At 45.4% G+C, this 17,481-nt stretch overlaps 1 protein-coding gene and 1 long non-coding RNA gene across 4 annotated transcripts in view; one reads left to right on the top strand and one right to left on the bottom strand.

Annotated features, from left to right (window-relative positions):
- whrna (whirlin a) overlaps positions 1–13,888 on the bottom strand; it is a 260,942-nt gene extending 247,054 nt beyond the window's left edge. For 2 of the 3 annotated variants that reach the window (XM_085965766.1, XM_085965768.1), the window contains exons 1-2: positions 13,037–13,888; positions 3,483–3,794 (exon numbers count right to left, since the gene is read on the bottom strand). In XM_085965766.1, the coding sequence (XP_085821892.1) occupies positions 3,483–3,794; positions 13,037–13,447 (723 nt within the window). In that variant the 5' untranslated portion in view covers positions 13,448–13,888. The remainder of the gene's footprint in view (positions 1–3,482; positions 3,795–13,036) is intronic. The other variant, XM_085965767.1, reaches the window with a different exon arrangement.
- Positions 13,249–16,744, top strand: LOC147101808 (uncharacterized). The gene is made up of 2 exons (XR_015073371.1): positions 13,249–13,448; positions 15,536–16,744. It is a non-coding gene; the product is annotated as an uncharacterized LOC147101808 (long non-coding RNA).
- The last annotated feature ends 737 nt before the right edge of the window (positions 16,745–17,481 follow it).

Here is a 17,481-nt window from a genome sequence, read left to right as displayed (position 1 = left end):
TTAGCCAATAAAATTGATATGCCTATCAATTAGTCCAATAAAAGGCGACGAGTTAAGAACGTAACTGAAGGTTTTTATTGGCTAAATAACAGAGCCCACCCTCGTGGGTGATCCGATCCAACAGGGAGGAATACTAGCCAGTCAGCTACCTTTATACCTGGGCAGGTAATGGGCGGAGTCGGAGGTGGTCAGCCCAGGTATAACAGTGCGACAAGAGGCGACCTCGTGTAGTGATGTGACAGTGAGAACAGTGAGAACAATATACAGTGATAACTATAACAGTGGTTTACCACAGGCTGTAAGTGCTTTGGGACGTCCCGAGGTTGAGAAAGATGTGCATAAATGCAAGTTCTTTCTTGCTTTCTTTCTATCTACACTGGCTCCCAGTGTCTCAGATTTCAAATTCTTACCCTTGTGTTTAAATCCCTTCATGGCCTCAGCCCTCCCTGTCTCTTTATCCTCCTCCAGCCCTACAATCCCTCCCCCAAACTCTCCGTTCCTCTGACTCCAACCCCTTGTGCATCCCCCTCACCTTCGTCCCACCATTGACAGCCATACTTCCAGCCAACTAAGTCCCACTCTCTAGAATTTCCTTCCTAAACTCCTCTGCCTCTCCACCTTATGCTCCTCCTTTCAGACTCTCCTCAAAACCCACAGCTTTGACCAAACTTTTGATTATTCCTACTAATTGCTTCCTCTTGGCTTGGTGTCCATTTTCCTCACCTCACTGTAAAGTGCCTTGGGACATTTTTCTATTTTAAAGGCACTATATGCATCTAAATCATTGTTGTTGCAAATAGCCTTATGCACAATCAAACTGCATGAATGAACAAGAACGTGAACTGCACCACAACTCAGCTTTAGTTCACGGTTAAACACACACACTCATTAATTACTGCCATTAATTTCATACTTATTTAGTCTTTAAATTCAATCATTTCCAAATTGGGTTTCTAGGAACAATTCCAGCAGCTTCATCCTTGACTGACCTCAAATCATCCATTTGTATTTTTATATCCAATGAATGATATGTGGCATGACTTTGAAATCGAAGTAAAAAAACCTGGCCAAATAGTGATATATTATGTCTAGAGTCAATCAGCAGTGATCCCATTGGTTCCAAGTGCATAAATCAAACTAATGCTTTGAACCTGTATTCATTATTGATAATAGGATGACTTAATTTGACTTCACCGGAATGAAGCTAACACTTATATTACAACAAAAGAGAATCTGGCAGTCATTTGCTAAAATGACATCAATGTTTTCTCCCTCTGTTTTCAAATCTTACTCAATGTCGACTTTCCAAAACATTAATGGAAAAGAAACATTGAAACATAAAGCCTCCCAAACCACTGGTTCGTTGATCCATTCTCAAATAACAGAAGTAAAAAGACAAACAGTTGATTCTAGCTAGCTCAGACACAATAAATATAAAAAGATTAATTTGTAGTGGATTTTTTCAGACACTGATTTTCAATGTATTAAAGTCTGTTTACATCGATTTGGTCAAGTCTGATCATCCGGAGAACATTTTTCTTACAGATTCAATGTTATCTGGTTAGGATGGAACATCTTGTGTTGCCAATAATTTTCCCCAACACCATTTAATTTAATTGGTTTCAGTGCCCCTGCGATAGGGATGGGAAACTCAATCAGGATTCTCATTCTCAATCACTATGCAGCAAAGCCTGCTGGAAATGCTTGTATTAAAGATAGAGTGAGACCCAAATATGAATAATGGGCACCTCGGCAAGGTACGTCAGGGTGGCATATGCCCTGGTTAAGGAGTTAATGGCTTCAGGAGAGAAGGTGGGGAGATAATTGATGAGAAAAAAAAACACAAAGCTATTACTTAAAAATGTATTGCAAAATCTTGTGTTACAGCATATGGAGTGTACATTCAATAATATAATTTTGAGAACTTCTAACACTTGAGGCTTTATTGATTGTACTTTGCCCAGCTGATGTAATTCTATTTTATGCAGATTTAAATTGCCACAGGTCTTCTGTAAGAAAATAGAAAATAGAAAATGTTACTTTAAAAAAAAAATTCACTAAAAGGTTACTGATCTTTTTCTAGTTCCTTCAGTTAAAAAATATGTAAGAGCTACTGTCTGTCTCAAAGCAAAAGCAGCAATCAGCACCAAGTACAATGGGAGATGTTAGCTGGCAATCACCCTTGGTTGGATAAAAATAGGGTGACTTCAGCTAATTTTCAAGCCAGTTATTGACTTCTGAATCCAAGAAAATAAGTATCTCCAAACGTATGGTTTACAGTAATGTTATTATAGGGTGATGGTCACTTTCATCTGGGAATGATTGCAATAACAACTTCTAAAATCAAAAGTTTCTGAACAGTTGACATCAGTGGTTATATAAATTACAGTCACATAAAAAAGTATAGGGCCAGAAAAGACTCTACAATCCATCTAGCTAGTCCCAAAAATCATGTTCACTAAATAATAATTACATAGAAATTATGCACATGGGGACATGAGGAACACAGAATCTTTGTTGATTTCACTTGGAATTTCATCGTTGGTGAGTTATTAGGTCTTCCTCGTGAATGGTCTAAGTTTTATATTTGATGGTTCCCCATTTATTAATGTATTCATATGTGTTAATAGCACAAAGTTGTATAAATTATCCAAATAATTAAATGTGTGGATTTTGTTTTATCACCACACAATTGGTACACAAGCATATATAGTGTAAACTAGCTATATTTATGGCAATCCTTTGACAGCTCTTGACTAACAATGATGTAATTAGTACTCAGGTTAGGGTTCAGCTGATGTAGATGTAATCTCTGCCCGTAAAACAGCTACTATGTAGCTGTATGGATATTATATCCACCATGCTGTAATGAATTTCACTCTCAGCTGTGGCTCAGTGGGTAGCACCCTCGCCTCTGATCTCAGAAGGTTGTGGGTTCAAGCCCCACTTCAGAGACTTGAACACAAAAATCTAGGCTGACACTCCAGTGCAGTACTGAGGGAGGTGTCATCTTTCGGATGAGACGTTAAACCGAGGCTCCGTCTACCCACTCAGGTGGATGTAAAGGATCCTATGGCACTATATCCCCGGTGTCCTGGCCAATATTCATCCCTCAATCAAAATCACTAAACAGATTATCTGGTCATTATCACATTGTTGTTTGTGGGAGCTTGCTGTGTGCAGATTGGCTGCCGCGTTTCCTACATTACAACAGTGATTACACTTCAAAAGTACTCAATTGGTTGTAAAGCGCTTTGTGACGTTCGGTGGTTGTGAAGGGCGCTATATAAATGCAAGTCTTTCTTTTTTTCTCAAAGTAGAAACTGGAGTCCATTAGGGTGAATTCTATCAGCTTTGATAAAAAGTATATACTGAATACCCATTTTAACAGAAATTCAATGCTACAAAAACTGGAAAGAATTGACTGGCATGTTTTGCGATCTTGTGTCAGCGTCTATTGTTATTTCAATTGAAAGACTTACCTTAACAGCTTCCCCGTGGGTGACTTTATCAAACACCTTGTCATTCACTCGCAAGATCTGATCTCCTACTCGAAGTCCCTCTTTTTCAGCCAAGGAGCCTTGTTCAACAAGAGATACATAGATCCCGACCCCGTGTTCAGCCCCTCCTCGGATGCTGAAGCCCAAACCCTCATTTGTTTTATTTCTTTTCAGTGCCACCTGCCTGATATCTCCATAATTTTCTTTCATCACCAAGCTTGGATAGAAAGGAGCTGTCCGACGATCGGTGCTGAAATTTATTTGCGCTGGTCTGGAAGCATGGGAATCTAATGGCTTTGGGAAGAAACAAAAACAAATAATTGTACAGAGACAATACAATGTGAATAGTAACATGCAAATTACAAAAGAAAAATGCAATAAAGGATAGCAAATACACAATGCAGTATATAACCTATCCTCAATCGCAATTGTTGGAAGAGATAAACTGTACTGATAACAACTATAAAATATTCAAGTCGGATGTAATGCAATAATTTAGATTTAGTTGTTAGTAACACATGGTTATTTTTAAAATTCCTTCAGATTTGCACTGCCCAGAACTTCATCAGACAGAAATGCTGGTATACTGTTGCATACTCCAAAAATCAGTGCTTTATCCAAAGGAAATACATGTACAGTAGATTTTAAATCTGAAACTCTGCACATTGAGCTATACAAGTGCTTTCTCACTTTCAAAACTGTTTTACCTCAAGAGAAGCTTTCATTTTGAAGGTATTATGTTGCGGTTTTAGTCTCTCAATAATTCTTCATGTACTTTTTAAATTGTATTTTCAAACTAATTTCTTAAAGAATCAAATGAGTCAGTTGTCTCAATCTCACATATACTCCATTATCCCCTTCATTCCCCTCATCCAGTGCAGATATTCACGTCCACAACCTTCAGCTTTAGGGGTCTGCCTCAGCTCAATGGTAGCACTCTTGCCTCCAAGTCAGATGGTTGTGGATTCAAATCCCACTCCAGAGACTTGAACAACTAGCCTAACATTTCAGTAAAGTACTGAAGGAATGCTGCACTGTCAGAGATGCCATTGCCCTCTTTAGTAGATGTAAAAAGATTCCATGGCACTATTCGAAAAAGAGCAGGGCGTTCTCCTAGTGTCCTAGCCAATATTTATCCCTCAACCAACATTGCTAAAATAGATTATCTGGTCATTATGTCATTCCTGTGGCATCTTCTTGTGTGCAAATTGCCTGCCACGTTCCTCTATATGACAACAGTGACTACACTTCAAAAGTACTTCATTGGTGGTAAAGCACTTGGGGACATCCTAAGGTCATAAAAGGTGCTGTATAAAATGCAGTTTTTTTTCTTATTTGGGTTCATGGAGCGGGAGGGGAGGAAGTGAATGTGGTAAACCACTTTTATCGTTACACTATAGTTATCACTGTTGTATTGTTATCACCGTTATCACTGTTGTATCACGATACGAGGTCGCCTCTTGTCGCGCTGTTATACCTGGGCTGACCACCTCCGACTCCGCCCATGGCTCCACCTACCTGCCCAGGTATAAAGGTAGTCGACTGGCTGGTATTCCTCCTTGTTGGACCCGATCACCCACGAGGGTGGGCTCTGTTATTTAGTCAATAAAAACCTTTAGTTACGTTCCTAACTCGTCGCTTTTTATTGGACGAATTGATAGGTATATCAATTTTATTGACTAAATTTTAAAGATGTCTACTACTGGCCAGCCAGAAGCCCTCCCAGAAGCACAGCCACAGCAGCTTTCAGACACCGGGCTACACCAGCCACACCAGCCGGCTTGGCTGCAAGCCCTCAAACCACCGTACCTGGATCTAAACCCACAGGCAGCAAACTCAGCCCTCAACTTCAAACACTGGCTGGACTGCTTCGAATCCTACCTGGAAGAATCCGGCGCCCCGCAGAGATCCAAACTAAGACTTCTGAACGCCCAAGCGAGCCCGAGAGTATACGCACTCATCCAGGATACGACTACATACGAGGCCGCTATCAACCTACTGAAACAGCAGTACCGCAGCCCGGTAAATTACATGTACACCAGGCACCTCCTAAGATCCCGCCCGCAACAGCCAGGAGAGTCTGTAGCTGAATTTTTACGGGCGCTAAGAGCACTCGGCAGGAACTGTGACTTTAAAGCGGTGACGGCTGTTGAAAATACGGAAGATAATATCCGCGATGCCTTTGTGAAAGGCCTACGGTCCGACTACTCACGGCAAAGACTGCTTGAAGCTAAAGACCTCGACCTGGACAAAGCTGAAGCCCTCGCTCTCTCCCTGGAGGTGGCCCATCAGGACCAGGAGGCGTTTTCCAGGTACTGCTCGCGACCCTGGGACTCGGGCCCGACCCCTACCGCAATACCCTTCGCAGCGCCGCCCCCGGGACCTACCTCAGCGTCGGCGTCCCGGACCCGACCGGGCCCGCCACCCCCGGTACCGGCTCCGACATCGGGCACCCGCGATCGGGCCGCCGGCTGCTTCTTTTGCGGCCAGGAGAAGCACCCGAGGTCGCGCTGCCCAGCCAGGAACTCTACCTGCGCAACCTGCAGGAAGAAAGGCCACTTCTCTAAGGCCTGCAGGAGCGGATCTTCAGAGGCCAGCAGTGCCTCATGCGAACTGTGGGGGCGGCCATCTTCTTTCACGGCAACTGAGGCCAGTATCCCCACACGTGAGTCATGGGGGTGGCCATCTTTGATCAAGGCAACCGACCCCAATAGTGCCTCATGTGAGTTATGGGGGCAGCCATCTTCTCCGCCATTTTGTCCTACCTCGTGGGAGACGCCATTTTACCCACCACGCCCGACTGCCACCGGGCCCCCGGACCCGACAACCGCCTCGCCCGCAGACGACAACGACTCGCTTACCTACACACTAGCCTCCGTCACTCTGGATCAAGCCCGCCCACACCACCTGTCCAAGTCGATGATGGACATCAAAGTAAACGGCCACGCCACGACCTGCCTGTTCGACAGCGGAAGCACGGAGAGCTTCATCCACCCAGACACGGTGAGCCACTACTCCCTCCCTGTCCTGCCAACGCGCAACCGAATCTCGATGGCATCGAGGTCCCACGCCACGGATATTAGCGGCTACTGTGCTGTGACCTTGTCGGTTAAGGGTACAGAGTATAAAAACTTTAAACTCCTCGTCCTCCCCCAGCTCTGCGCTGCCGTCCTACTAGGGCTGGACTTCCAATCCCACCTCCAAAGTGTAACCCTAGCATACGGTGGACCCCTCCCCCCACTCACAGTCGACAACCAGCGAAGGTTAAACCGCCCACCACGTAACACCTGCAGCCTATCCACCCTCAAGGTGCCGCCACCTTCCCTGTTCGCTAACCTCACCCCCGACTGCAAACCCGTCGCTACCAAGAGCAGGCGGTACAGCGCTGGGGACAGAGCTTTCATTAGCTCTGAGGTGCAGCGTCTCCTGAAGGAGGGCATCATCGAGGGGAGCAACAGCCCCTGGCGTGCCCAGGTCGTGGTCGTTAAGACCGGCGATAAAAATCGCCTGGTCATCGACTACAGCCAGACCATAAACAGATACACCCAGCTGGACGCATACCCCCTTCCCCGCATATCTGACATGGTCAATCAGATTGCACAATACCGCGTATTCTCGACCATCGACCTTAAGTCGGCCTACCACCAACTCCCTATCCACCCCGAGGACCGCCAGTACACCGCCTTCGAGGCGAATGGGCGCCTATACCACTTCCTTAGGGTCCCCTTCGGTGTCACCAACGGGGTCTCGGTCTTCCAAAGGGAGATGGACCGGATGGTTGACCAGAACGGACTGCAGGCCACATTCCCCTACCTAGATAACGTCACCATCTGCGGCCGCGACCGGCAGGACCACGACGTGAATCTGGAGAAATTCCTCCGTACAGCCCAACGGCTGAACCTCACCTACAATAAGGAGAAATGTGTGTTTAACACCTCGCGCCTTGCCATCCTTGGCTGTGTAGTAGAGAACGGACTCATCGGCCCCGACCCCGAAAGAATGCGCCCCCTCATGGAGCTACCCCTCCCCCACTGCCCTAAGGCACTTAAGAGAACCCTGGGGCTCTTCGCCTACTATGCCCAATGGGTGCCCAATTATGCGGACAAAGCCAGACCCCTCATGAAGTCCACATCCTTCCCCCTTACGGAGGAAGCGTGCGCAGCCTTCTCCCTCATTAAGGGAGACATTGCCAAGGCCACTATGCACGCAGTGGATGAGTCCATCCCCTTCCAAGTCGAGAGCGATGCATCCGACTTCGCCCTAGCCGCCACCCTTAACCAGGAGGGGAGACCGGTGGCCTTCTTCTCAAGGACCCTACAGGGCCCTGAGATCCGACACTCGTCGGTCGAGAAGGAGGCCCAGGCGATTGTGGAGGCGGTACGACGCTGGAGGCACTACCTGGCAGGCAAACGATTTACCCTCCTTACCGACCAACGTTCGGTCGCTTTTATGTTTAATAACAAGCTGAGGGGCAAAATCAAGAATGACAAGATCTTGAGGTGGAGAATCGAGCTCTCCACCTACGATTATGATATCTTGTACCGGCCAGGTAAGCTGAACGAACCCCCCGATGCTCTGTCACGAATTACATGCGCCAGCGCGCAAAGTGATAGACTTCAGACCCTCCACAACGACCTCTGCCACCCCGGGGTCACCAGACTTTACCACTTCATTAAGGCCCGCAACCTGCCCTACTCCATCGAGGAGGTCAGGACCATAACCAGGAACTGCCAGACCTGTGCCGAGTGCAAACCGCACTTCTTTAGGCCGGACAGAGCAAGCCTGATCAAGGCCACCCGCCCCTTCGAGCGCCTGAGCATCGACTTTAAGGGGCCCCTCCCGTCCTCTGACCGTAACGTGTACTTCCTCAACATTGTTGATGAGTACTCCCGTTTCCCCTTTGCCTTCCCCTGCCCAGACATGACCAGTACCACGGTCATTAAATGCCTGAACGACCTCTTCGCCTTGTTCGGGTTCCCAAACTATATACATAGTGACCGGGGCTCCTCTTTCATGAGCGAGGAACTCCGTCAGTTCCTACTAGCGAGAGGTATTGCAGCAAGTAGGACCACCAGCTACAACCCCCGAGGGAACGGCCAGGTGGAAAGAGAGAACGCGACGGTATGGAAGGCCGTCCTCTTAGCCTTAAAGTCTAAGGGCCTCCCAACCTCCCGCTGGCAGGAAGTCCTCCCGACAGCGCTGCACTCCATCCGGTCACTACTTTGCACTGCCGTTAACGCCACCCCCCATGAACGAATGTTTGTTTTCCCCAGGAAGTCGACTACGGGAACCACTCTACCAACCTGGCTGACCTCTCCGGGGCCCGTCTTGCTGCGAAAGCACGTGAGGGCCCATAAAACAGACCCCCTGGTCGAGAGGGTGAACCTCCTGCACGCCAACCCCCAGTACGCCTACGTGGCTTACCCAGACGGGCGGGAGGACACTGTCTCCTTACGAGACCTCGCACCCTCGGGCACTCCGGAGACACCACCTTTACCCCCCCCCACCACCCCCCCAATTCCAGCCCAGGTAGACGGCATGCCGGAACCCCACGAGCCTTCGCCGACCACGCAGACACCAGCACTAACACCGGATAATGCAGCACCGCTGCTGCGACGATCGGAGAGGCTTACGAGGCCTCCGGACAGACTGACATACCAGAACTGGTAGTACACTTCACCCCGCCGGACTCAAATCTAAACAAGGGGTGAATGTGGTAAACCACTTTTATCGTTACACTATAGTTATCACTGTTGTATTGTTATCACCGTTGTATCACGATACGAGGTCGCCTCTTGTCGCGCTGTTATACCTGGGCTGACCACCTCCGACTCCGCCCATGGCTCCACCTACCTGCCCAGGTATAAAGGTAGTCGACTGGCTGGTATTCCTCCTTGTTGGACCCGATCACCCACGAGGGTGGGCTCTGTTATTTAGTCAATAAAAACCTTTAGTTACGTTCCTAACTCGTCGCTTTTTATTGGACGAATTGATAGGTATATCAGTGAATGATTAACATTTAATGTGCCTTCCTTTGAGAACATATCAGTTTTTCCTTAGATAGATGATTGCTTTTCAAGGTATTCATTTCTCAATTAGCATGAATTAGTTGTTGAACAGTTATGATATGAGTGGCTGCAGCAGCTTTAATTCTCACATATCTCATTGGAAAATAATTCTCTAGTTATTTGATATTGGCGGCAGTTTCTCACTTGTAACTGAAAATTAACTTGGAATTGAAGTCTATAAATTATAGTTGGTGATAAAAAGCAGACCAATGCTTAACACATTTAAATGACATCCCTCTCTCTCTGCTATTTATTGAAGGCTATAACCTGTTTGCTTTAAACACATTAATGCCTCCATTAAAACTTGGACAGATAAATGGCTTAAAAGCACGTTAAATGCCCACCTACTATTATCAGCAACAATTTCTATCTCCTCACAGATTGTTAGCAATGAGGTTTTTCTTAAGTAGATGTTTATGGCTGACAAACTGCAAGGATTATTTTCTTAATAATAAAAAATACATTTTGTGTCCATCAATGCGAAAGGCATTTGCACGGAGGAATAGAAAATGCACCCAGTTTCCAAACGGAGCCCTCCAAGATCAGTTCCGCAGCCTGCCCAAACAACATGCCATAAATCCAAACTCAGAAGACCACTCTACCTGTACAAATCCAATATTTTATTTTCCCCTTTTCCATCCTTGTAGCTTTTTTGAGGGAGGCCACCAATTTATTATTAGCCTTGTGCCAAATTATAGTCAATTTTGCACCCTAAGCTCTAGAAACGAGCGTAAATTGCTCAAACTCATTTCATTTGAGATGTTTTATAACCAGCAGACAGAGGAGCTTTTTCTTCCCATTGGTTGGAGCTGGATTAAAACCCAGTGTTGGTAGAAGAAAGGGACAGTGTGCTAATCCAAAAGGAGAAACTACATCAGTGCAATAGATAAATAAATGAGCCCAAACCACCTTCTCCTTCACTCCCTTCCTTATTTATTGCACGCATATAGTGTGCCCTTTTGGTTTTCCCATCTCCTGTCTTGTGAGACTGGGAGCAAAGAGAATCGGACCCCTACTAAATGCCACGAGGTATCTGGACCAATGCTACCACCGATCCCCTCTTCTTCGGGTGTGCAGCAGTCTGCTCCTGCGCAATACTCCACCTATTGGCCCAGGTGGAAGATTGCAAAATGTACCCAATGACAACGGAGGCTGGAATTTATACAGGCATACCTCTCTCTATGGCAGTGTGATATTTTGTAGCTGTGGAGATACCTCCCCTGATCCTATTCCTCCTTGAGATTAACTCAAACTTCGGACCACAATCACCATCAAAGCATTCTCATGAAAATGCAATAAGTATGTTTAAACGTATTTTCCCGAATTTGTTACAAATATATATACACATCCAATTGATATTGCTTACCAATTACTGTGCTACAACTGCTTGGGCTTCTGAAGATACAGCACACAGGTAAAAGCTAAGAATTCACTAGGTACTGTATAGGCCGGATGAATAGGCTGGGTCCTTTTTCTCTTGAAAAAAGGCTGAGGGGTGACCTAATAGAGGTCTTTAAAATTATGAAAAATGTTGATAGAGTGGATACAGAGAGAATGTTTCCACTTGTGGGGAAGAGCATAACTAGAGGCCATCAATATAAGATAGTCACCAAGAAATCAAATAGGGAATTCAGAAGAAACATCTTTACCCAAAGAGTGGTGAGAATGTGGAACTCACCACAGGGAGTGGTTGAAGTGAATAGTATCGATGCATTTAAGGGGAGGCTGGACAAGAATATGAGGGAGAAGGGAATAGAGGGTTCCGCTAAGCCTGGAGGAGTTTCGAATGGAGCGGCATGGACTGGTTGGGCCGAATGGCCTGTTTCTGTGCCATATATCCTATGTAATACTTCATATCAAACCTACACGTGTGCTGTCAGTTCAGCAGGTTGTACACCCACTGTAGCAGATGACTGACATTTAAGGGTACAAGAAGTTGTGTTGGTTGTAATTGAATTCTTCATTTGTTAAGTGTCTCAGGTAGTTGTGGTAAATGCAGCTCCTACACATCTTCTGTATAAATGGACAAAACAACCTGTATATACTTGTGTGAATTGGTGTTAGCTTGTACCCAGTCTGTACCATTTGTAAGTCATAATTTACTAGTCAACTATGAATCGTCAGATAAGCCAAAGCAGAGCCACAATACATGTTTTTAAAGAGGACAAAACAAATGCAGTGGATAACATTGAACTAAAATCGAACGGTTCAATCCAGTAAACAGCTGCTATTCTTTCCCCAGCACCTTAACATGATAAGTGAAACTTCCTTCGACACGTTGCAAATTATTCTCGCTGCAGAACCTTCCATCCATTTGCTCGGTCGCTCTGATCTCTTTGATTTTCAACACCCAATCCTCCCGGCACTGTGCTATTTGGTACAACTACTAACGTCATTCAAAAAACAGGCAGATTGAGAGGAGCGTTTCGAATGAATTTCTGCTCCGTGAAACAGACAGTCCGGGTAAAGACAGATCTCGTCCTGCGAGTCCCCGTCAATACTTAAGCTCACCAAGGGTCTTATTGAGAATTTATGAAAATTCTTCTCACGGTCGGGTATTAATCGTGGGCTCGTGGGCTCAAGAAACATTTATACTGAGTGACAATATTGGCGACTTTTCTAGTGATATAACTGGTTCGACAGCAGCAAGAGCCGAGTGATCATACTCTTCTGCCTGAACAATATTTCCCTTTTTGATTCTTTTCCCGCACTGGCAGTTGTTTATTCTGAAGCGTTAACTGCGGTGAATAGAATTGGCTCTTTCCTATCAGCTTCGGTCCCCTGGTTGCCTTAATAGGATTCACTGAATTAAACAGAACATTTATTTTTGATGTTATCAGAATCTTTTGAATGGATGTCTGATGCCTGGGAACTCCTACTAGGACATTTTTCAGAGACCTTTTCTTGACCAGAATCTCGTCGATCAAGAGCGAGAGGTTTTACAGCATTAATAAAATGATACATCTATAAATAATAAAGTCAGCGCTCTGTTGTTTGGATGAGACGCGAGCTTCCTGCCCAGGGTGATTCACGTTAAGTAATTGGTGCAAATGTTTGTAACAGGTCATGGTAACAGCACCGTGACATGACTCACAGTGACAGGGGGGGGGGGGATATGTGATCAGCAACATTGGAAATATAAACGTTAATTGTAAAATCTACTGATCTTCAGCCTTCTGCTTTTCCCTAAAATATTCAACACAGTATTTAATTCCATTCATTAATTTATTAATTAGTGCACTTAAGACAAACATAAATACTAGTAGGAACATCTGGAGTTCAGTACAGGCAAAACTGGATTTGGAAAATGCGTCTTGTGACAGGTGGGCAGAATGATTAACTTTTTTGTTAAGTGTTTGGTTCCGGACGTTGCCACTTTGAATGAAGGGTTTTAATCTGTTTCTAGTTTTTTTTTAAAAAATTCCATTAAAGTTGTCTTTTTGTTGAACAGAAAGGGGTGGCACTTACGTGGAGCTGACTGGGGCCGGCGGACGCAGCCTCGCTGATGGTGCCGGGGCCGGGACTGCCGCTGTTGAGCAGCAACTCGGTTTTCAGATAGAGCCCCTCGGAGGTGTATTGGTCGAAGAGCAACTGGTCCGACCTGGGGATGACCAGCCGCAGCATGGGCAGCAGCTGCCGCTTGTTCTGGCTGTTGAGGATCACGTTCAGGGTCTGCACCAGGTCGAAGACGTTCCTCTTGGAGTGATAGACGTTCAGGCAGTGAATGAACTGCTCCCTCTCGTAGTCGTTCAGCAAAACATTGAGCGCGTTGTGCAGCTTCCTGACGTTGGACGATAAGGATCGCCCGCTGGACCCAGAGCCCGAAACCAGGGAGTTAGCCGAGGAGTTGAGGGACATCCGCTCGAAGTCGGTGGACATGGTGAGAAACGGCAGAAAGTAAAAAAAAAGTATCAGCAACAACAACAGATGCCGCGACGTGCGGTTCCGCTAGTTTGCAGAATTAGGGACGGATTGCAGAGTGCAGGGGATCGGGGGCAAGTGAGCACCTGGGCTCCGCTGAAGTCTCCGCTCCTCCTGCCTCGGTTTGCATCTCGCTGCTTGGTGGGTTTTATTTTTGCCAAGGGAGCCAGCCGGTGCCGGTGAGATTCAGTGCGGACCCCCCCACCCCGGGGGGGCTGGGTGCGTGTGGCATTGATGGCCCAGCCAGCGGCGGCCGGTCTGTCTCTGTCTCTGTCTCTCCCGGGCTGAGCTGCACTTGTCAATTTCACCTGCTGTCATTCCGCGCGGAAATGACGCAGCCGAGGCGGTTGCCAGGAGACGGCGGCTCATCGGGACGCGCGTCGGCTGGACACGTGCAGGCCGGGGCCCGGGGCCCGGGGCGGGGCTCCGCGCTGTGCAAGGCACTGGCGAGAAAGGCATGTCTCCCCCACCTGGTAAAGTACCTGTCCCGGCCGCTTGCTCTGTCGCCAAGTGCCTGTTTAAACTTCTTTCCGAGTTATTCTCCTTCTGCAATTCAGCCGCTTTCTTCATTCATCTCGCACAAGCCAAATACTGCGAATGCTGGAAATCTGCAATTTAAAAAAAAACCCAGAGAATGCTGGAAATGCTCAGCAGGTCAGGCAGCATCTGTAGAGAGAGAGCGAGAAAAAGAGTTAACGTTTCAGGTCGCTGATCTTTCGCCCAGAACTCCAGATGGGGGCTCTGATCAAGTCTCTAACTGACCACTCTGGCTGCACAAAACTGCAGGTAAGTGAAATTTAAAGGACAAGGGACAAAAATTCTGAGTGGCCAGTTGTACATCTGGAGTTCTGACGACAGGTCATAGACCTGAGATGTTAACTCTATATCTCTCTCTCTCCCCACAAATGCTACCTGACCTGCTGAGTATTTCCAGCATTTTCTGTTGATCGTTCACCTTTTTGTTCTGTTTGTCAAGTGTGTAACTGTCTGCAGCCTCATCAAAGTTGCTTTGGGACAGTAAAGTGGATTGTCACCGTTTAGGTGAAGGGAAGAGCCATATGTCACAATGGGGCTTTGCACAGCAGTCGTGTATTTGTGACAGTGCAGTTTAGACCCGAATGGTTCGACAGATTGAAACTGAAATAAGCTCTTTGCGCTCAACTTTCTAAGGTTAGCCAATTGCATAGCTTGGAGTGCAGATTTGGGTGGGTGCACAAAACTGAAGGTGAGTGAAATTTAAAGGACAAGGGACAAACATTCTGAGAGTGGTCAGTTGTCCAGAGCCTTGGTCAGACCCCATCTGGAGAACTGTGCTTAGTTTTGCTCACCACACCTTAGGAAGGATATATTGCCCTTGGAGGAGCTGCAGCACAGATTCACCAGAATGATACCAAGGCTTAAAGGGTTAAATTATGAGGACAGGCTCACAAACTTGGTATGTATTCCCTTGAGTTTAGAAGGTTGAGGGTGATCGAATCGAGGTGTTAAAACAATAAAAGGATTTGATAGTTTTTCTGTATCCATCCTATCTCCTCTGGTGGGGGAATCCAGAAGAAGGAGGCACAATTTAAAATTAGAGCCAGGCCAGTTAGGAGTGGAATAGAACTCCTAATTTCCACTCGCGGCCACCTGATTTTGCTATTACAGTGGGTGGTTCGGAGCAGAAAACCCAGGCCATGTTTACAGTACTGGAAATTCCTCCATAGGAGAGGATCTTTTGCTGTGCATGGAGCTATGGACAGAGTTCGATGAACCTCCAAAGTTGGAGTGATAAACTGTTAGCTTGCAGCCACATGCCAGAACTCTGATGCTGGCTGCGTCACTGGAAGGGACACTTCCCTGCAAAGAGAAGGAAAAATCACCTGCACTCACCCCCCCAGAGCTTCTGCATCTCTTAAAATTACCGATCAACAAATAGAGACAAGTCAATCATGAGGAACAATTGCAAGATCATTCCATATGGTATCTGCACAATCTGTCAAAAGAATGAATTCTTGACCCTGCATTCCTTTTCGATGGGGCTTCACTTTGAATGCTTCTTTACAGATCCTTCAACCTGCCTGGATCAAGTGGGCCCCAACTGAAGCAATCAAGAGCCAAGTTGCTTTTAGTACTGGCAGCTTTGAAGACTAATTAACGTGGAGCAGAGTCCAAGCATTGTCTGTGGAATTTGTCTGATTAGATAGTTCCCCCAAAGTTTCTAAGAGTGAGTTCTCCAATGCTAGTCAGGCTGGATGGAGTGCAATGATGGGGAAAGTGCAAAAAAAGACAATTTTGAGGTTGAAAATTTTGTGTGGCCAAAAGTCCTGACTATCCAAAGTGTTAATCACAGCTTACCATACAACAGCTAATTTACTGTCCGAAGAGGATAAAAAGTGTACACATTTGTGTGCAATATATATGCCTGATGTTTGCACAGTGAAGGTGCAAAGTCACAATCAGGTGCATTGTATTGCAGTAAAACTACCTTTGATTTTGTAAAGTAAGCTTTAAAGTAAGAATTCTTATCCCATATTTCATGTATTCATTCCTTCAAGGTTGGCAGCAGACACATTCAAATACAAGACCAGTATAATATGTATTCAGAGTTATAGTACTAACACAGGAAAGTGTGAGGAAGCACAAGCAGAGACAGTATAAGATCACTGCAGCCCCAGGGATGCTAATTATCACACATTGTCTCCAATCTATACCTATATTATCCATGCCTGTACTAGTGGGAGCTAAATAAAATTAAGGGTAGATCTGAATAACCCACCATATTTTGTCATGAACATAGTCAAGGGAGTTACTATATACTAAACACCCACCATAAAGTGCAAATATAATAAAAACTCCCACTTCACCTTATGGGTGGATGGAGGTCTTCAAGCAAATTTTCTAGTTAGTTGGAAGTAGGACTTCTGGAAAAAAAATAGGCTACTAAAATACACCACCTGCAGCAGGAAAATGGAGGAAGAAACAATGAAGGATGGAACATGAAGGAAGAAATGAATTGTTTGTTTTTCACTGAAGCTACAAAGCAACTTGCCAGAGGTCAGTTGGCCGGTGGAATTTTTAGCCCTGGTGAAAGTAGAAACATGGAAAAAGTGGTAACAGCACAGCAAATAAAACATTTCAAATTAGTTGCAGGTTCTGGTCATGTTGGACATCTTGTCCCTATGACAAATCTGATCAGTAAATAAAATCTTAAATCTCATAATTCCACTATTTTATATCAGTGATGGACTGGCAAATGGGATATGCAGCAGTCTGTCTAACTGAGACCCCTATGAAAAGCCCCATTCATACTGAAAACAATGGTAAGAATGCATTTGAAACAAAAGTGCAGCAAACCTCAGCAAAAGTTGAAGATTAGTATGATCACATCACAATTGAATTACTAATGAAACAGTATTAAAATCTTAAGATACACTTCAGTCATTTTTATTGCTGACATTCCAAATAGATGCTACAATGGTATTCGAAACCCCAGCGTACTCAATTACTGCAGGAAAGTGGTAAGTCAAATAAAATGAAATCGGGGTTTAAGAAGTGTTTTGTGCTGACTGATCAATACAATAACATTAGTGTCAAGAGTGGTGGATGTGTCTGTGATCTATCTTTTTCTCTCTCTCTCCCTCCCAAGCAGAACAGTGCATATTGGCAACTGTGAAAAGCTGCTCTTAAAAAAACTGAAATTGTTCTTATTATCTGTTGATTGAAATAACACCAAAGGAGAGTCCCTTTTAAAAAATAAAAACCAAGCCATTCTGATTAACAATAATGCCCTTTTTGTTCCATTCAATGCATTTTGGACATTTAAAAAATACATCGAAACAGTCGCACTGATTACATCATCAGGCTTGAGCCCAACAATGTGTGACAATGAATTAACATTCTTGAGCCATTTTATACTGGTGCTTCTTTGGGTTGGATTGCAAGAGACGTTTATCATGTTTCTGCTGCTGGGATAAGGGAAATGGATTCGTGTAAATACCAAGGGGGAGATT

Source organism: Somniosus microcephalus, chromosome 23, assembly GCF_052327205.1.
Source record: "Somniosus microcephalus isolate GS21.2 chromosome 23, FLI_Smic_1.0, whole genome shotgun sequence".
NCBI lineage: Eukaryota > Metazoa > Chordata > Chondrichthyes > Squaliformes > Somniosidae > Somniosus > Somniosus microcephalus.
This window is presented reverse-complemented; position numbering and strand designations above follow the sequence as displayed.